Raw genomic sequence first — 20,308 nt, forward strand, 5'->3', positions numbered from 1 at the left:
TTTTGCCTACGTTCCAAATGCAGCAAACGTTCACAGAGGGGAGAGGGAGACGGAGACAGAGCAGTTATTGAAATAGCTATCAAGTATAGTTACCAAATGTGTAAGTAAATCTCAGCATCACCCAACTACATCTCCTGTAGAGGTATCACTAACACCGCAACCAACATCGTCCCTCGCAACCAGCGGAGCGTGAAGACACAGCCGGCCTGCCCGTGTCACATCAACTGCAACGCTGATGATGCACCAGAGAAACTCATGAAAAAACCAAGAAAGAAATACTCCTATCTCTCTCTATATTAATACAGCAGTATACAAGGTTTGGAGAAGTTGATTTTCCTTTGTATACTAGACAAAGAATGAGATGGCGTAAGTTGGTTATTGTTGTAAGTACTACTCCCTCCGTAAAGAAACATAAGAGTGTTTAGATCACTATTTTAGTGATCTAAACGTTCTTATATTTGTTTACAGAGGGAGCACTTAGGTATAGAGACCTGGGTTCAAATCTTGAGATGGTGTTTCTTTCATTTTCCTTGGCCCAGCCGATCATTTTGCGTTCGTTTTCAAAACTCATTTTGCCTACGTTCCAAATGCAGCAAAAATGTTTCGCAGAGGGGGGAGGGAGACGGAGGCAGAGTGGTAGCTGGTGCGTTCACAAGGCCGGGCAGGCTGATCATGCGGCCAGGAGTGGCTGCTCACTGTACAGCACCAGCGCCCGCGTCTATATAAGCCAGCGGCCGTCGCCGAGGCCAAAGCACACAAGCAGCAGGCGCATCTCCTCGAGAGCTCGCACTGATCCTTGTGTCACCCGGAAAGGGAGTAGGAGAGGGGACTCTTGGCTTCGGGACTAGTTCTTGGCTGAGATCTTCTCCCTCCCTCCCTCCCTCCTTTCCTCTCCCTCCAGCTGATACCTTCGCTAGCCAGCAGTAGCCGAGTCGCCGTCGCAATGGCTGGGGGCCTCTTCGACATGTCTCACCCGGCGAGCGCCCTCGCCGGCATCGCAGGTACGCAATTCATGGAGAAAATGCAGTTTCATTCTGTGTTTGTATGTCATTTGGCACAGCACACCTTTGGTGCTTCCTCTCTTCCTTCTTGTTGAGCAGTCTGATGTGCATTTGTCGCAAGATCGATCGTCTAGGTTGGCTCATGCATGCATAGGCATAGGGTAGGGAAGCGCATCTCCAAAACCCAACCACCTCCCAATTCTAGCAAGAACACATCCTTGACCGGTTGCTGACAGACGACACAAACACATTTAGGCACAGATCGATCGATCACACCTAAAAGGCTAAGACCCCATCAATTGTGCGTGCATTTCGTAGTTAATGCATTTGTCACCAACAGCTCACCGTGCACTCTCTGTGGATCTCTCTGCCAAATTCCCTTTCTTTTCTTGGAATGGCGATTGGTTGAGCGGCGACGGACGCGTGCGTGCTCTCCCCTGCAACTTCCTTGCCGTTGGTTGCAGCCGAGCACTAAATAAATTAAAAATGAATAAATAGTAACATTCCACTACTAATCATAGGTGCCAAAAGAACTAATTAAAGGATGCCACTGACAAAACTAACGGCGTCGATTTTCCTCTTCCTTGATCTCGTGCAGGAAACATCGTCTCCTTCTTCGTGTTCCTCGCGCCAATGTAAGTATCTAACCAGCTGCTAATTCCTTCCTATCATGCATGTTGTTCAAGTAATCTTTGACGTACGCACGCCATTGATGCATGCATGTGGTGGTGTTGAGCTGACGATACGGTATGGGTGCAGGGCGACGTTCCTGCAGATCTACAGGAAGAAGACGACGGGCGGGTTCAGCTCGGTGCCGTACGTGGTGGCGCTCTTCAGCTGCTCGCTGCTCATCTTCTACGCGCTGCTCAAGACGAAGTCCCCCCTCCTGCTCACCATCAACAGCTTCGGCTGCTGCATCGAGACCGTCTACATCATCGCCTACCTCGTCTACGCGCCGCCCCGCGCCAGGCTCAGGACGCTCGCCTACTTCTTCGTCCTCGACGTCGCCGCCTTCGGCCTCGTCCTCGTCGTCACCATGTACGCCTTCGCGCCGGCCCACCGCGTCAAGTTCCTCGGCAGCGTCTGCCTCGCCTTCTCCATGGCCGTCTTCGTCGCGCCGCTCTCCATCATCGTAAGCCGCCTCTCTCTTCTGCTCTGCTTCGATCGTTTTGGCCGGCCATGCATGGCAGTTGACATGGCAATATGGCATGCAGGTCAAGGTGATCAAGACCAAGAGCGTGGAGTTCCTGCCCGTCGGCCTCTCCTTCTGCCTCGTCCTCAGCGCCGTCGCGTGGTTCTGCTACGGCCTCTTCACCAAGGACCCATTCGTCATGGTATGCCACCTAGCTACTTGTTCCCTTAACTTGGCATTGCTGCCACTGCCACTGATACATTGAGTGGGTGGATCTCTGACTCCGCCATGCGCGCATGCATGCAGTACCCGAACGTGGGCGGCTTCTTCTTCAGCTGCGTCCAGATCGGGCTCTACTGCTGGTACCGCAAGCCCAGCAACGCCGTGCTGCCCACTACCACCGCCGACGCCGGCAACGGCAATGGCGGCGCCGCGGAGCAGCCGCAGGTGCAGGTGATCGAGCTGCCCGCGCACTCCGTCGCCATCCTGTCCGTGGGCCCCGTCCCGATCCTCGGCGTGCACAAGATCGAGGTCATGGCGGCAGAGCAGCAGACCGTCATCGACGTCAAGGACGCCGCCGAGGCCGACCAGCCGGAGGTCATCGAGATCGTCCCCGCCACCGCCGTGTGAGACAGGCTTCCACCCCACCCACCCCACAAACATCGACGACGACACGACACGAGCATGCATGACACGCCACACGGCATGCATGGAGATGGAGAACTGATGGGTTTGGTTAATTAGTTAATTACTGAGTAGTAGTATCATCGTACTGCAGGGTGCGCTTGCGTGTGGATTACTTACTTTGTTAATTTATTATTACTGGATTGTACTGCGTGGTGTTAGTTAAATTATTACCTTCAGGTGTGTGCCTCGATCTCTCTTAATCAGGAGTAGTCCGCAGGTTGGTGCGGTGACAATAATAATAAGACACGACCTACTACTTGTGCATGTTGTGACGCATGCATGTGTACTGGTCATTCATGCTGTATGTTGCAGTGAGTCTCTCTCGTCTCAGACCTTGCCTGATTCGTGTCATCCATCCATCGATTCATCAATAGACTGCAATATGACAGTATATTAATTAATTAGCTTGGCTGTCTCTTTCTACTTATACTACTGTTTGCTGGCTCGACCTACTAGTAGTGCCTACTAGAAGTCGGCCTACCAAAAGCGTAAAGCGCAATGGTTGATCAAGCAAACAGTGGAATCTAGAACACCAGAGCTTAGCACAATAAAGACAAGATTTATTTCACGACACACCCCGCACTGAAACAAGCTCCAAGGAAGCGGGCCTCTACTGTCTCAAAGTGCCTGAAAATTCACAATCGGAGCAAGATTTAAACGGTTTCTTGGAGCAACCCAAAGGCAGCTCTTAGAAATGTGGGTGTAGGTTTACCGACACGAGAAGCTTGCCACTAGAAACAATCATCTCCCACCTGACCTTATCGGGTTGCAACTGCAATGCGATACAAAGACATCAAAGAGAGTCTTCGACAAAAAATGCCATGAACAAAGAACAGTGAGAAAGTTACACAGAGACATAGATCATGTTAAGAGTCTGGTCAACTGTGACTTCTTTACCTCCTTGTCAACAGAGGCATGCTCCTTAGATCCATAAACAACTTCATAATCACTGCCAAACAAAAATAAATAGTAGCACCAACACCGGCTTAAAATTTTACACGCAAAAAAAGAAACACCGGCTTAAAATTAGCGGGCAGCAGAAAGAGGACATTTGCAGAACAACACTGCAATTTATCTGTTACATTAATTTCTGATGATACATAGTATATAGCGTCTCAATCCTCAAACGGGTGACACCGTGAAGGCACTGCTTGATTTCAGTAATTCAAGGATTTCTCTGTAGGGTTTGTGTTGGTCAAAATAGCCACAACAACAAATGCACACAAGTTTTCAGTAAATTTTTGGCATCGACCATTCAGGTATCCCTCGTTTCACTTGCTTGTCCGGCGTGGAGAGCTGGCTATGAGGATTGCATTGGGTATTCAGAAACGAGCTAACATTGATGATATGCATGGTAATTGGACCAGGATGGTCACTAACCCCTGTCTCTGGGATGGGAGATGGTGGTGGCTTGTTGTACATGTGTTACAGATATTTAAATACTGTACAAGATAGTACGAGGCTCTCCTGCTGCCCTTTGCCACTCAAAAAAAAAGGATGGTCGCTAGACAGCTGAGATCGTAGTGGGAGCAGCAGCTGCTTGTAGAGCTATTTGGCTCAATAAGAATCAAGTGACGTCCGATCGCCAAGTCATTAACCATCGCGATCTCAATCTCCCGTGCCATCTTTTCAGCTTTTTTTGCCTGTCAACTAGCGGCAGCTAGTCACAGGCAATCTATCAAACACCACGCGTGCAAGGAGTAGCACAAGGTGGTAAACTGGTAGTACTGATACAGCAGCCAGCACTTGGCAAGCTACACAAATTGCTGCAAGCCAGGAGCAGATCATGAGCTGACTACAACAGTTGTCACCACTCACCAGGCAAAGCCCCACCGTCACCGGGACCGGGATGAATACGCGCGCCCGCAGCCGGCCCTGGGCGACCTATAGGACTAGGAGCCTGAGGTTTCACTCGCCGTCGCCGCACAAATTTCTAGGTTCACATTTTCAACAGAAGATGAGCATGAACTTCCAAAATTAACAGTGGGCAACAGCACCTGGGTGCACGGTGAGCCGATGGCATTCTCCCAATGGGACATCTTTCTTCAGCAAACTGCATAACGATGTTGAGCAGCAATGCTCGTCTGGAACACAGGTTCAAGTTTATCTTCGTACAAGGACTGTCTACAAGACTGCAGTACTATCTTAGCGGCCACTGGTGACACGCCATGGCGATGTCAGGTGATCCGTATGAGGAGAACCACCATGACAAACATGCACGTCATTAAAAAGATGAGCAACCACTGGAAGCAGGTTGTCTTGGAGGCCAGAGAGTAGACCTCTGAGGCTCCCGCCGTTGCACGGCCGGTGCTGGCCAGGCTATGCTCCACGGCTCTCTCTGTGGAATCGAGGATCTGCATCACAAGTACAAAGCAGGTGAGCATTCTCAGTAAACATCCAGCAGAAAGGGAACTGAAGTAACTTGGCGCAAAGATGAAACAATGCCGAGGCAACAGAAAAGGTTACCTTCTCTGTATCTTGCACGGACTGGTTCATTAAAAGGCTACTCTCCTTCAGCTGGCGTGCTAAGTCAACCATTTCGTCAGTTAGATCTTCTTGCAGCTTCCTGTGCAGTTAGGAGATCCAACACAGTAAGAGGGTAGCCAGTATATTTAGTTGTTCATCTTGTACGACCCTAACTTTCCATGCCTAGTTCTTAAAACATCAAAAGAAACGGGTAATAATAAAATATAGCGCTGATTACGACTTTCAGCTTTTCACAGCAGCAAAATCAGTGAGACTAGTCAAAGAATGGAGCAATAAACTGGTTGCTCGTGTAGATAAGAATAATGAGGGCATTAAGCCAGAGACTGAGGTCCAAAAGAAACTTGCAGAAAAAAAGGGGACATACCTATGCTTCTCAATGTGAGCCTGAGCTTCTGCATCCAATTTAATAGGTGCTCCAGTATCTGTTTCTTTCCTCTGATGACTGCTTGGTCCAACCTCCATCTGAGCCCTATTCAATTGCATCAATTAGTTCGTTATAGTTGTTACCGTAAGAAACTCAACATATAAAAGGACCAAATTTCACTTACGTCGATCTCCTCCGCAATCCTGATGATAAGGATATTGGGCTCCCAACCTTTTCTCTTTCATAAGAGCTGTCTTGTTCGCTACTCTCATCAACCAGATTTTCGTTTTCTGGCTGCATCGAAAAATATAGTACTGTAATGAAAAAGAGCATCTAGAAACTAAATTGTATGAGCAACGGTGGTATGCACCGTTACATGTAGAAGTATTTAGCATATCAATATAAATATGAATCAACATGATAAACACATACCACTAGAGAAGCAAGTGTGGCAGCTAGTGCTTCAATCTTTTCTGAATACTCACTGAGCTTAGCTTTTGAAACACTGAATCAAGAAGAAAGTAATGAATGAACATGTTCTGATCATGGGAATGCACGCGTAAAGAGAAAAAGATAACTTGCTTTGCTCCACACAAGACAATCAGCATTAAGCTCGCCGATGAAAAGGCAGGCAGTATACCAGACATTCTCATCGTCAAAATGCAGGCCATCAAATGGAAGAAAATCATGAAAAATTGAGTTTGAACCTTCATTTAAGATTTCTTTTGTCAAGCAAGCAGAGTATCTTTACAGATAGAGTATCCAGATTTCCATAAATCCAAAAGAAGAAGAGTATCCAGATTTGTGTGCCTTTATTGAGTGGAGGAGCATGGGCCCTTTTATACTGAAGAAGAATGGTACATCTGGAGGCCAGTCAGTGTACACAGAGAAACTTCAAATATGTAAGCTAAAAGTTATAGCGGCATTTGTCATGAGTTCCTACCAAATTTTGGGCCCATTCCTATAATAACAGTACAGAGAAGTTGAAATGCTCAAACACACGATCAATGAAAGCAAGCTGGCAGCAAACTGTATTCGATGACTAACAACCACTAATCCATTACCTTAATAGGAAATACATATAAATGGATGGTGATACTGATACAGATGCATTCGCACAATTTAAGCACTGGTACCTTGGAAGGACACACTAAATTCACAAACTAGGAGCAAGAGTGCATTATAATTTAATACTACAACGTTGATGGTTAAAATCTTGTCATATACCGGCTGTATTTCTTTCTATAATTATGGATCCTCAACAAATGCTAGCTGGAACACAGATTGCAGCTTGCAGGCTGTACCGTCATCAACATATTAATTCCCCGATAGCACACAACACTATACCATACCTTGATATTCCTTCTGGTGTAGTTTCAGCTCCAAGCTGCTCCAACAGCTCTCTGGCTGTGGTTATGTACTGCAAATGGAGGCTGTCAGTGCCAGTACATAATTCAGCCAAAATGATAAAGATTAAAGTGCGGATATCCTTAGCTACCACCAGTTAAAGTTGAACAAACACAGAATGAAGCAAGCAAATTTCATCAAAGAAAATTCCTTATACTCATTTTAACAACAAAAGGATCCACGTGGAAATTATATCTTCTCGTCCGTTTAAGTTAATTACGGAACATTGTCTCCTCGGATGTTGAACAGAAATTAAGAATGATACAAATCTAAGAAGATTAGAGGAGCTACACTTACATGGACAAGCTTAGCCTGATTCTGCTGGCGGGGGGCCGCCTCAAGCAGCCTTCTCAAGTTCACTTCCACCTTGCTGAACACCATGATTGACAAATACCTGCTGGACCATTTCAATGGGGGCACACTGTGATATTACATAAAACACACAGAACAAACAGATTTCAGATTAAACTGCTCCTAATATCAGCAATCAGACTAGTACCACAGGATAGTCACACCTGTAATGGTGACACAAACATATTTTGGGGAAAGAGAGTTCAGCCTCTATCAGCAATAATCTGAGAACTTTCTGATCCAGCACGTGGATGGACCGTTGCCATGCTGCAGATCACAGTTGATCCCACTGGTCGAGGGTGACCCCTACTACTTGTTCCCCAAATTCCCTCCTCTACTATTTCTGAATTTATCACTGAATACACTTTACTCGAAGATCATAGCCGACTAGGCTGACAAGGTCATGTTCACATTCACTCTATAGACACATCAATCGTGATTACGGGATTTGCAATCGTGGAAAAATACTTTGAAATCGGCAACAAATTTGCATTCCAATTTGTTCTCCAACATCACCCAGAAAACAAACGCAACAGTAAGCTGCTAATACTCACTATGGAGAGAAGCAGACCGGAGGAGGCGTAGGAGACGCTGTCTGATGGGAAGAAGCGGGGAGGAAGAGGCGCGCCGTCGCGCGGCGCAGGATGGACGTACGGCAAACAACTTGGAGACGGAGTTTCGCTACTGGCCGAGTCAAGAGTCAGGCCGCCGGTTGGGGAAAGAGATCCTATTCCTCGCAGTAGTGTGGTGCGTACAAATCGAGTAGGAGGACATGGGCCGGCCATTACGGGTGGTTTTTTTCCCGTCGACCTTCTGAATACGGTTTTTTTTCTGGTGGTTCTTGTGCCTTTTCAATCACTTTTCTAATGTTTTCTTTCACCTTGTTTTCCGTCCAGTTTTACATTCTGCTGGTTTTCAGTTTTTTTTCTGGTTTCTACATTTTTTTACTCATGAATATAATTTATTAAAATGTGTTACTTCTTCCGATCCATATTTGTACTTTGTACTAAAATAATCGTCAATTAATATCTTGAACATTATTTCTAGTCTAGCTGTCGACGAATTATACCTAGCATCGATCGATCGTCTTGCATGCTGTAAGTTTGGCCCGCGCTTGGCCATTGGATCAAACATTTGATTCGTCCTCCGTCTCAACTTACACATCTTTCACGCACACTAGTTGCTGAGGAAAAGGGGGCCATGTCAATCTCGGGCGCGGCGCACTCAGGCGTAAGAAAAATCTAGATTGTCAAGTCATCGCACCCTATGAAGGATCTGACGTCCCGCTCGGAAGCAGCGCCGCCGCTGGGCTCGTAGTAACTTTGGTCGATGCCGGTCGCAGCAATGGTCAACGTCGCTCACAGCTGTGCTCGTGATCGGTCACAAGAATGGTCGACGCAGCTCGTAGCTATGCTCGTGATCAGTCATAGATTTGGTTGATGAGGTGACGACAGTGGTTAACACCGCTCACAGTTGTGTCTGTGATCAGTCACAACTATGTATGTAATTGCTCACATGTTTGGTCGACAAAGCAATGGTCGTCGCCACCTATAGCTTTGGTCGGCGTCGGTCATAGAAAATAGATGACACTATCGTTTGTCACCGCAAAGCTCGTCGCAACACGGCCGCCTCGCAGTCCAGCACAGTTGCATCCCCTCCGGCCGCGCGCCACAACACGTTCGGCCCCCGTAGCTTGTAGCACTGGCACCCAAAAGAGTATGGCGTCCATTCCATAAACCCCAAAATACATCTCACAAAGGTCCTTCCACAAATTTGGAGTCTCACCATGGTGGGTGTTGTGCCCCTAGTGCAAACACCTCACCCAAATTCCCAGAATCCCTGAAGTTGAACTGCAGAGCGAGGGAATGGAAGGGAAACAAGATATCGACCGTACCATTGGCCGGAGGGGCTGTTGATGCCGCAAGGATCCCGATGATCACCATTCATGGAGCTATTACGATACCATGGCCATCGGGCCAAGGTGCGCCCTTCACGAGAATATCATCCTCTGACGAGGTGGGCTTCTACACTTGGATCTGAAGATTGTTGCACTTGTTGTTGCAACAGATCCACGGATGCCCGCAGGTCGATGATCCATGTCTCGATTGCTGGATTCCAAAGCATAGTTCCTCAGCGACTGACTCCTTGATAGTTGCCTCAAATTCAGCATCAAATCCTTTTGATCTGCTCTGGTGAGTGGTTCCATCAATTTTCGAGCTAAGCGATTGTCTCTCTATTGCCTTGTTTCTAGGATTGAAGACGCCAGATCAGGTGGGGGGGGGAGGAATTTTTGGCTCTGATTACCAAGTGTTAGCACGACAATAGTATCACTCACTCAATATGAGCTTCTAGTATTTGTGGTTCTGGTATCACAAATTAAAAGCACAAGGTGTTGGATTAGAGAGCCAGAAGGGGAATGGGGACGAGAGCCAGAGGTAGTAGGTAGCCTTGCCACTGTCATGCCTGCTCAAACTATCGATATCTTTCTTTGGGATCCAGCGATATCTTATACCTTCTCACTTAGTTGATCCAGTCTTACCCTGGGACTCTCGAATTGGGTTGCTTGTTCCTCTTGGGCCTTGTGTCATCATGGGCTTCAGACCCACTAGGGGAAGATGTGCTATCACACCTCCAAGCAACTAGTGTCTCCCAATGTTGGTATTAGCCCCAAAATTTGTTAAGTCTAGCCAGAAGGCCCTCCGACAAACGAACCAATGCTAGAAGAAGCCCGATCAAGGCTTTGTTAAGCTCAATGTAGATGCTTGATACGTCTCCAACATATCAATATTTTTTATTATTCCATGCTATTAAAGTATCATTCTTGGATGTTTTATATTCATTTTCTAGCAACTTTAGATCATTTTTCGGACTAACCTATTGACATAGTGCCCAGTGCCAGTTGTTGTTTTTTGCTTGTTTTTTTACTTCGCAGAATATCCATATCAAACGAAGTCCAAATGCAGCGGGACGTTTTGGAGATTTTTTCTGCCCAGAAGACACCCAGGAGGCCAAGGAGGTGCGCCAGAGGAGGCCCGTGGGGCCCACTAGGCACCAGGGCGCCAGAGGCCCCAAGTGCGCCCTGGTGGGTAGTGGGGCCCACGGGAGGATTTTCCGCCGTCTCTCAGCTCTATAAATACCCAAATATTCCATAAACCCTAGGGGAGTCGTCGAAACACAATTCCAGGCACCGCAAGTTCCAGAACCACGAGATCCAATCTAGAGGCCTTCTCCGGCACTCTACTGGAGGGGTCAATGATCACGGAGGGGTTCTTCATCATCACCCTTGCCCCTCCGATGATGCGTGACTAGTTCACCAAAAACCTATGTGTCCATAGGCAGTAGCTAGATGGCTTCTGCTCTCTTTTTGATCTTCAATACAATGTTCTCCTCGATGTTCTTGGAGATCTTTTTGATGTAATGAATTTTTGCGGTGTGTTTGTTGGGATCCGATGAATTGTGAGTTTATGATCAATTCTATCCATGAATATTATTTGAGTCTTTGTTGAACCCTCTTATGCATGATTTTTATAGCCTCGTATTTCTTCTCCGGAATTTTGGTTTGGTTTGGCCAAATAGATTGATTTTTCTTGCCATGGGAAGAGGTGCTTTGTGATGGGTTCGATCCTGCGGTGCTCAATCTCAGTGATGTAAGGAGACATGGCACGCATGTATCGTTGCCATTAAGGATAAAAGATGGGGTATATTCCTACATGAATAGATCTTGTCTACATCATGTCATCGTTCTTATTGCGTTACTCCATTTTTCCATGAACTTATAATACACTAGATGCATGTTGGATATCGGTCGATGTGTGGAGTAATAGTAGTCGATGCAGGCAGGAGTCGCTCTACTAATCTTGGACGTGATGCCTATATACATGATCATTGCCTCGGATATCATCATGATTATTTGCTTTTCTATCAATTGCCCAACAGTAATTTGTTTACCCACCGTATACTATTTTCTTGAGAAAAGCCTCTAGTGAAATCTACGCCCCCCCGGGTCTATTTCCTATCATATCGTCTTCAGATCTATTATTCCAAAAATCCAAAAATGCCTTGCTGCAATTTTTCTTTATTTTTTGTTTTATGTTCTTGCTAGATCTATTTATCCAATCTCATACAATTTAATTATACCAATACCGAGGAGGGATTGACAACCCCTCTTACGCGTTGGGTTGCAAGTTTGTGTGGTTTGTGTGCAGGTGCTGCTTACATAGTGTTGCTTGGTTCTCCTACTGGATTGATAACCTTGGTTTCATAACCGAGGAAAATACTTACCGTTGTTGTGCTGCATCATCCTCTCCTCTCCGGGGAATTACCAACGTAGATACAAGCAATCAATGCTTTCTTTCACGTTGACGAAGGACTGGGATCTTTTGCAACTATCATTAGGGATGCCAATGGTACTTTTGTTGATGCTCCCTGTGTCCCTATACCAGATGTCTCGGATCCTATGATGATTGAGGCGATCCTATGCAACGAGGACCTGAACTCGCAAATTTCATTGGCCCCAACAATGTCTAGGTAGGGTCTGGTTCAATGGAGTTTATTAATGCATGTGCATGACAAGAGATCTGGTGGAATGGCTCTACTGCTATATTCGCAAATTGTATTGATATGGTCACTTTGATTGTGAATGTTAAATTTCTCACTACCCGAGGGACGCAAATGAATCATGGCGCATGAGCCAGCTAAACACTGTTTTATATTATATCATGTACTTGGGCCGATGGACACGTCCATATTATCTTGTGACACCTCACGAACGAGGTAACTTTTCTATGATTAATAAAGCTAACTATGATGGCGTTCTCACAAAAAAATATGCATGCCAGTCAAAGTTTCTCAAAGGCTGAGACAAACGCTCCCTTGTGAGAGGGAACTCTGCTCTTTGATTATGACTCTGGTTATAGGTGGGTGTGCATTGAGCTGTGTCAGATTTCGGGTTCCGGCAGACCCTTGAGGTTCGAACACTGGGGTGCGCGCGGAGATCTCTCCCCTACCGATCTACGTCCAATCTCCTCGCGTGATCTAAGCTGGAAATAACAAACAACACAAGGGACACAAGGTTTATACTGGTTCGGGCCACCGTTGTGGTGTAATACCCTACTCCAATGTGTGGTGGATTGCCTCAGGGGGCTGATGATGAACAATACAAAGGAAGAACAGCCTCGCGAGAGGTGTTCTTGAGTTGGTGCGATCAACTGCTAGGGTGAGTTCAGTCGCCTCTCTCTCTGCTACGGTTCTACCAGATCTCTCGATGTCTTCCCCCTTCTCCCTTACTCTGTGGTGGCTAGCTCTATTTATAGAGGCCCTGTGCCTCTCCCCAAATAATGAGCGGGAAGGGCGCCAACAATTGGCCATTTTGAAGGGGAACATATAGTACAAGTTATCCTGACCAAAGGTGGTCTTCGGCTACCAAAAGCACTGGTGATGACGCCGTCTTGGGCTCCACGGTGACCTCTGTCCTGCCGCTCTGCTGGTCTTGGTCTCATTGCACCGGAATGGCAACCTTTGCCCGATGCCTCGGCCTGTGCTTGCCCCTTTGCACCAAAGAGGAAACAAGGACACTGCGCAGGCCGGCGCCCGCCTGGTCTCGATCGTCATGGCTTGCGTCACGGGTTCCTCACGAGGAACCCCTGCCTTGATCTCTCCGCCTCCTCGCGAGCCTGCCTGACAAGGCTGCCTCTAAGGAAGCTTCCTGTCGTCCGCCCCGCGAGGCTTGGCCCCTCGCGAGGGTCTTGAGCTTGAGCTGATGAAGATGGGCCGCACTAGGCCCCCACTTGAGCCACGCTGCAGGCCGCAGGCAGGCAAGTCTGGGGACCCCCGTTCCCAGAACACCGACAGTAGCCCCCGGGCCCAAGGCGCGCCCGGGCTTGGCCTAGCAGGAAAGCGAAGGGGCAAGCACGAAGCGCCGCGGGCCCTAACAGCCTGCGGCCTTGGGCGCCGCATGGCGATTGATTGGACGTGGGCGTCTGCGCTTCCCCACGACGCCTTGGCAACTGTCCATCTAACAAAAGAGGTCCCAGGCCAGACTTACTTGCTTTGTTCTCCTTCGCCTCGCTCCAGATCCCCTTTCTTGCTCTCCTCCTCCTTGCTTCCGAAATCCTCCAGATCTGTCTCAATCCTTCTCATCCGGCACGCCATGGCGCCTCACAAGTCCTCGACCAAGGCCTGGTACTCGCCGGCCCTGGATTCCCTGAACCTGTCGGAGAAGAACCTCGCCCTTACGCGCCTGATGACAGTGGCGCAGGGCAGCAAGGGGGCGACTGTGCTCAAGGCCGGCTCTGACCAGCCTGAAGTCAAGGGGAGCACCTTCTATCCGCTCTTTGTGAGCGCCATTATCGCCGGTCTGGTGCCTCCTTTCTCTGAGTTCTTCTTTGCTATTCTCCGCCAGTACAACTTGCAGGCTCTGCATCTCCACCCCAACTCTGTTCTTCTCCTGGCGATTTTTGCTTACTACTGTGAGGCTCACGTCGGGGTAAAACCCTCGGTGGCCTTGTTGCGTCACTATTTTTCTCTCCGGGTTTCTGGTGTCCATGCCTCCGCGTGTGCGAGCTTTATCACGTACTCCAATTCCAATGCTATCTCAAAGCCTGGGAAGAGGATCGAAGGCTTCCGGAGCAAGTGGGTCATGGTGGATGTCGGGCGTCTCCACCCCCGTCTGGTACTGCCTACGGGGCAGCCCAAGGCTGTCGACGCGTGGTCCCGCACGGAGCTCGTCGACCCCCGTGCGAAGGCGGTGCTGAAGAGGATGGACGCGGACCTGAGGCCAATCAACTTGGGGGCGGTGAAGCTGACCGGGGCCTCGCTCCTAAGGGAGTTCCTGGAGCACCGGGTGGCTCCACTCCAGGAGCACTCGCTCCCGTTGTGGAGGCTTGGGGAAGTGGGCGCCGCCTTGCGCCTGACCTCGGAGGCCCTGACCGATGAGAATCTGGTCGCAACCCTCCATTCCTTGGTTGGGGGAGACATGGCGAAGCCGGTGGGCGCCCCCGTCCCCCTGTTCCTTCGCGACGACTGGGAGCAGGTGGTGAACGCCATGCCCACATTCAACGGTGAGGGGCTGGTGTCCGCGGTAGCTCCCAAGGATCTTGCGGCGCTGGCGATGGTGGACGTGTCCTCCGGCAGCTCCAGCGAGAGTGAGGAGGAAGAAGAGGCGGAGGAGGAAGAGTCCGTCTTCGAGGCGACTGGCGAGGAGTCGGAGGAGTCCTTCCCTCGGCTCAGGTCTTGGGCCCTCCGCTCCATGCCGGATGACGACGATGCCGGCGCTGGGCGAGGAGGGGAGGACTCTCCCTTGGTCACAAGGAAGGGAAGGTCGGGGCTGGTTCCCCCAGGGTCCGCGCCGATCCCTGGGCGGTCTGAAGCCAGCCCCAGCCCTCCCGACGTGGCTTCTGCTTCCGGGCCTCCCGAGGCTGACCCAAGCTGCAGGCTCTCGGGCTTCAAGTTCGGTCGGAAGTTGCTTGGGTCCGCGAGCGACGACCAGTAAGTGCTTGATTCCCGCTTTGCTTGGTTTCTGCCGCCGAGGCTTGACGTCCATATTCTCTTGTCAGGCCGGCGCCTGCAGCGAAGAGGTTGAGAGGGGCTTCTTCGGCTATGCTTGGGGCGAGCCCATCTGCCGGGGCGGTGCCTTCGTCCGCTGGGGAGGAAGATGGCGCGGCTCACGCCTCCCTGGTCCGATCGTCCTCGCGGGGTCATCTGGGACGCCCTGGCGCGGAGTCAACCCCCGTGGCCCCGCTGGCCCTGGAGTCGACTGCGCTCGATGCTGCAGCCGGGGCGACCAAGGCCCAGGGGGTTCCTTCCTGCCAAGCCGTGATCACGCCGCCATCTTCTTCGCCTGCTCCGCCGGTTCCCGCTTATTCTGCTTCCTCTGCCGCTGTCCTAGACCAGGTCGCCAGCGAACTGAGCCAGCTGCAGGAGGATCTTCTGAGCGCGGACCCTCGCTTAGTGGCCGGGCGCCTAAAGCTAGCTTCTGGCTGGGCCCGTTCTGCTGCCTCTGTCCGAGCAGCGCTAAGCCAGGCCGTGGCGACCTTCGATGGGGAGAAACAGGCCGCCAACCAAGCCAAGGCCGCCCGCGACGCTGCCCTGGGCGACGCTGCGGCTGCCAAGGCTCGCTGCAAGGAGCTGGAGGTCGAGCTGCAAGGCCTGCGCGACCAGCTCGCCAAGGAGGTCCACGACCGCCAGGAGAAAGAGAAGGAGATGAAGGTTCGGGAGGCTGCCGTCAAGGACCGGGACACCAAGCTCGATGACCGCCACGGCGAACTGGAGACGCTGGAGCGGTCGCTATAGGCGGAGAGGGTCGAGCTGGACGCCAAGGCGAAGGTCCTGGCGGAGGATCGGGTGGCCTTCGCGAAGACGGAGAAGAGGGCTCGTGCCGCGCTGAAGACGCTTTACGAGAGCGGCTTGGAGGAGCCGCTGGCCAGCGCAGAGGACGGCCCCGCCAAGCTGCTCCCCTTCCTGGTCCGTGCGCTTGAAGATGTCGTAGACGGCCTTGGCCCCACGGCCGAGGCTAAGGCGCATGCCCTGTCTTTGGCGGCGCTGACGCGTGTCCTCAGCCACGTCTACCTGCGCGACCCCAATGTCGACCTCGACAGCCTGCTGGAGCCTATGAGCGGCGACCTTGCCGCCGCTGCCGCTGAGGCCGTGGAAGGGCGAGCCGAAGCTTTGTTGGGGAGGTTCCGCGCCTTCAGCATCTTGCCCGGGCGCGGTGCCGCCAGCTCCGCAGCCCCAGGAGGCGACGCCACTGGAGAGTGATCCCTTCGCGGCTTCTGCCTTGTTTTTATTCCTGCAACATGCACCATGCCTCGCGGAGGCATTTAGACTTGTGTTTGACGTCGTGAAACAATCTATGGCTTGTAATATTTGCTTTGAATTTCCTGGAATTTGCATTTTTCTCCCCTACTTGCTTGCGCTCTACGTCGGCAGGGCCCGGCCCCGCGCATACCTCACCCAGCGTTAGCCCCGACCGGAAACCAGGACGGGACTAAGGAGTAAGGGGCTACGTGGCAAGTTAGGCTCCTGACTCGCGATGCTCAAGAGTCCCCCTTGATGCACAAGCAACAAGTAGGAAAGGGGGGAACGAGGAGTGGATTGATCATTCTGCGTCGGCAGGGCCCGGCCCCGCGCGTACCTCACCCAGCGTTAGCCCCGACCGGAAACCAGGACGGGACTAAGGAGTAAGGGGCTACGTGGCAAGTTAGGCTCCTGACTCGCGATGCTCAAGAGTCCCCCTTGATGCACAAGCAACAAGTAGGAAAGGGGGGAACGAGGAGTGGATTGATCATTCTGCGTCGGCAGGGCCCGGCCCCGCGCGTACCTCACCCAGCGTTAGCCCCGACCGAAAACTAGCACGGGACTAAGGAGTGAGGGGCTACGGGGCAAGTTAGGCTCCTGAGTCGCGATGCTCAGGAGTCCCCCTTGACGTTCAAACGGGTTTCCATACCTTGGCTCCGCTCGGGGAGGGGCGTGTGACGACCAGGTCCGAGGGACCTGGCTGGGTGGCGTGCGCTCAGGCGAGGCCCGGGCATAGCCCCCGTGTCCAGCCCCCTCGCGCGGCGCTCCCGAGGGGAGGCGTTGTGATGGTGCCAGACACTGAGCTCTGGGCTCCCTGAGGTTGGTACGGCCGGAGGCCGCCCTCAGTTGTTTATCACCAGCGCGGAGCATAGCGCTTCCGTATGTGTACGGGCATAGCCGCTCCTCGGCAGTGTCGTCAGCCAGCGCGGAGCATGGTGCTTCCACTGGTATGTGGGAGGGGGCTCCCCTCCGGGAGGAGCCCCCAGGGCGTGTACAGCCCCACCCTGACACGTGGCTGGCACGGTAGGGCTAGGAGAGGTGTATCTGGGCACTCGTGAGCCAGTGCGGGACTCACGAGGCCCTACCTCGAGGCGGGTTGCGCCTGGCTCTGGGCCTTTATCAATGGTGTGTTCCTGCAGGGTGGTTAGAATGCAAATGCTCTACGTCCTCAGGTCCCGGCCCTCAAGCGAGCTCAGCAGCCGCTGGTATGACAGGTCACGATGCCGTGGGTCAAGGCCAGGGGGTGAGGGCTGGAGAGCCAGTAGGAGTCCATGAGTCGCGATGCTCAGGTACCCCCCTTTTAACGTGCAAGTGCTTTGCATGAAAGCGGAGAAGTCCGCGATAAGCAGCAGGTGATAATTGAGCGCGAAAGAGCAAATTCATTTTAAGTAGACGCAGGAAAAGCAAACGCTGCAGGGCCATGCCCGAGCAGCTCGGGGATGATGCAGCCCGAGGGGCGCCCCCGACAAGGTAAGTAAAGAGCATAAGCAAAAGGGATACATGCCGCAGGGACGGACCCACGCGGCCTGGGAATGATGCAGCCCTGCGGGCGCTCCCAGCTAAAAACGAAACTTGGAAAGACGTCACCTGGTGACATTGAAGATGAAGTGATGCTGAAGAAGCAGGCGATGCGCGATGAAGACATCGACCCTCACGAGCCCCCAGGCCCAGGAGCCTCGGGAGGCTCCGGGGGCACAGGTGGGTCTCCGAGAGCCATCTCCATCTCCGCCAGGACCGTACCATGCCTGACCTCCTGAGCCTCCAAAATGCTCCTCAGCAGGCGCCGATGAGCGGCGACCGCGTTCGGCAGGCCGAAAGGCATGCGAATGTAGCTGTGAGGCGGACCCTCGCAACGCCCCGTGCGCGAAGGCCAGAGGCGCTCCTGAGACGCGTCTCGGTTGAACCCCGGTACGTCGATGCAGACGCGCAGCCCACCATCCTCGCCTAGATGTGGGGTCATGGCGGGCAAGCGGCGGCTGCCGCACATGACTCTCGACTCCTGTAGCTCCTGAGTGTTGCTTGCGATGAACTACTGAGGGTTTGGTCTTCCTTGCCTTGTACCTTCCTGAGGGAAACGTGCCTGGAAGCACCCCTTCAAGTGGTGCCCGAGCGCCTCCCTCGCGACCTTGGCGAAGTCGGTGGCTGTCCAAGAAAGATCCCCCGAGCCCTGCCTGAGGAGGGCGCCGGGCGCGCCTTCCTATGCGAGAGAGGGTGGCGCTCCCTGATTGGGCGCAGATCCTGACCCAACACCTCCGGAGGCGCCTGCCTCCTGATGGCTTGGGTCAGGTGAAGCCTTCTTCTTCTTGGGGGCCGCCTCGGGAAGTCTTCCATTTCTGCGGTCCGGGTCTTCGATTGTTGCGGCTTGGAACGCACGCTCAAGTGAACACACTGCGTCCCTTTCTTCACAGGGTACGGTGATGACTCCACCGCTTCTTGGCATCTTGAGGACATTGTATCCATGGTGAGTCACTGCCATGAACTTGGCCAGGGCCGGGTACCCGAGGATGGCGTTGTATGGCAGACAGATGTGGGCGACGTCGAAGTCGATGAGCTCGGTGCGGTAGTTGTTGCGCTGCCCAAAGGTGACTGGAAGGCGAACCTGCCCTATCAGAACAGTGAAACCATCAGTGACTCCTGAGAAGGGCTTGGTTGGCTGAAGCTGATCGTACGACACTTGGAGATTGTCGAACGTCTCGACAGAGAGGACGTTGAGTCCTGCTCCGCCGTCAATGAGGGTCCCGGTGACCTGCACGTTGCTGATGACTGGGGAGCAAAGCATCGGGAGGACTCCGGCCGTTGCCGCGCACTTGAGCTGATCCGCTGAGCTGAACGTGATAGCGCATGCGGACCACCTGAGATGGCGTGTGGCCTCAAGCTTGGGGAGGACTGCATTCACCTCGCGAGCAAACTGCTTGAAGATGCGCTGTGAGGCTGGGGCCTGCGCGCCACCCAAGATGCAAGCGATTGCGTGTGGCTCCTGGAAGCCCCCAGCCCCCTCGTCCTGATGTTGGTCTTCGTTCCTCCTCGGCGGCGGCGGTAGAGGAGGAAGGCATGCGTTGCCACACGGGCGATCCTCACGAGGCTGATCTCTCCAGCCTCCCTCGCGAGGCTGGTTCTGCCAGTGATCCTCGCGAGGTCGGTCATGCCACCCTTGGCGAGGGCCACGGTCTTCCCATCATCCGCCACCTCTTCCTCCTCCTTGGCCATAGCCCCTGTCGTTGCGCTCGGGGCGTCGGCCGACACGTCCATCTCTCACGGCCCTGAGCTCTTGACATTCGTTGGTGTTGTGGGTGTGGAGGTCGTGGTACACGCAGTACCGGCTGCCCTTGGATGACTCGGGCCGATCCCTGCCTCGCTTGGTGTCTGGCTTTGCTGCAAGCACGGCAGCCCCCTTGCGCTTCACATCCTTGGCCTTGGGCTTCTTCTCTTCTGGGTCGGCAGCCGGGAGTTCGAGGAGTGAAAGGCGCCCTTCCTCAGCCCTGGCGCACTTGGTCGCCAAGTTGAACAGCTCCAGGGATGTGCACAGGTCTTCATGGATTGCTAGCTCCTCCTTCATCTTGACATCGCGTACGCCATCGGAGAAGGCCGAGATGATGGTGAGGGAGTCATGGATTAGGGGGTATCCGGACAGCCGGATTCTATCCTTTGGCCGGACTGTTGGACTATGAAGATACAAGATTGAAGACTTCGTCTCGTGTCCGGATGGGACTCTACTTGGCGTGGAAGGCAAGCTAGGCAATACGGATGTGTATATCTCCTCCTTTGTAACCGACCTTGTGTAACCCTAGCCCCCTCTGGTGTCTATATAAACCGGAGGGTTTTAGTCCGTAGGACAACATACAATCATACCATAGGCTAGCTTCTAGGGTTTAGCCTCTCCGATCTCGTGGTAGATCAACTCTTGTAATACTCATATCATCAAGAATAAATCAAGCAGGACGTAGGGTTTTACCTCCATCAAGAGGGCCCGAACCTGGGTAAAACATCGTGTCCCCTGCCTCCTGTTACCATCCACCTTAGACGCACAGTTCAGGACCCCCTACCCGAGATCCGCCGGTTTTGACACTGACATTGGTGCTTTCATTG

General features: G+C 52.3%; 2 protein-coding genes across 4 annotated transcripts; one reads left to right on the plus strand and one right to left on the minus strand.

Moving 5' to 3' along the window:
* Positions 1 to 744: 744 nt before the first annotated feature.
* LOC125520995 (bidirectional sugar transporter SWEET11-like) lies at positions 745 to 3,124 on the plus strand. Its single transcript, XM_048686033.1, has 5 exons — positions 745 to 1,001; positions 1,600 to 1,636; positions 1,761 to 2,133; positions 2,216 to 2,335; positions 2,440 to 3,124. The coding sequence occupies exons 1-5, from the start codon at positions 944 to 946 to the stop codon at positions 2,761 to 2,763; spliced, it is 912 nt and encodes a 303-aa protein (XP_048541990.1). The 5' UTR covers positions 745 to 943; the 3' UTR covers positions 2,764 to 3,124.
* A 1,705-nt stretch (positions 3,125 to 4,829) lies between these two features.
* On the minus strand, positions 4,830 to 8,142 carry LOC125520996. Of its 3 annotated transcripts, none has more exons than XM_048686036.1 (8): positions 8,001 to 8,142; positions 7,376 to 7,472; positions 7,024 to 7,091; positions 6,104 to 6,176; positions 5,856 to 5,965; positions 5,672 to 5,776; positions 5,287 to 5,386; positions 4,830 to 5,174 (listed from the first exon to the last, which is right to left on the minus strand). In XM_048686036.1, the coding sequence occupies exons 2-8, from the start codon at positions 7,457 to 7,459 to the stop codon at positions 4,998 to 5,000; spliced, it is 717 nt and encodes a 238-aa protein (XP_048541993.1). In that variant the 5' UTR covers positions 7,460 to 7,472; positions 8,001 to 8,142; the 3' UTR covers positions 4,830 to 4,997. The 3 variants fall into 3 exon arrangements, with proteins under 3 accessions (XP_048541993.1, XP_048541991.1, XP_048541992.1); XM_048686034.1 differs by having other exon boundaries at positions 7,984 to 8,142; XM_048686035.1 differs by having other exon boundaries at positions 7,376 to 7,475; positions 7,984 to 8,142.
* Positions 8,143 to 20,308: the final 12,166 nt, after the last annotated feature.

The sequence above is a fragment of the Triticum urartu genome, chromosome 7, assembly GCF_003073215.2.
Source record: "Triticum urartu cultivar G1812 chromosome 7, Tu2.1, whole genome shotgun sequence".
In the NCBI taxonomy this organism is placed as follows: Eukaryota; Viridiplantae; Streptophyta; class Magnoliopsida; order Poales; family Poaceae; genus Triticum; species Triticum urartu.

Bases quoted from the DNA above. Each gene is read 5' to 3' on its own strand.
- LOC125520995 (XM_048686033.1), top strand. From the start codon at position 944: ATGGCTGGGGGCCTCTTCGACATGTCTCACCCGGCGAGCGCCCTCGCC. The intron at 1,637-1,760 runs GTAAGTATCTAA...GTATGGGTGCAG, and splicing joins TTCGTGTTCCTCGCGCCAAT to GGCGACGTTCCTGCAGATCT. The intron at 2,336-2,439 runs GTATGCCACCTA...GCATGCATGCAG, and splicing joins CCAAGGACCCATTCGTCATG to TACCCGAACGTGGGCGGCTT.
- LOC125520996 (XM_048686036.1), bottom strand. From the start codon at position 7,459: ATGGTGTTCAGCAAGGTGGAAGTGAACTTGAGAAGGCTGCTTGAGGCG. The intron at 7,092-7,375 runs GTAAGTGTAGCT...CTCCATTTGCAG, and splicing joins ATCAGGCTAAGCTTGTCCAT to TACATAACCACAGCCAGAGA. The intron at 5,175-5,286 runs GTAACCTTTTCT...CTTGTGATGCAG, and splicing joins CCGTGCAAGATACAGAGAAG to ATCCTCGATTCCACAGAGAG.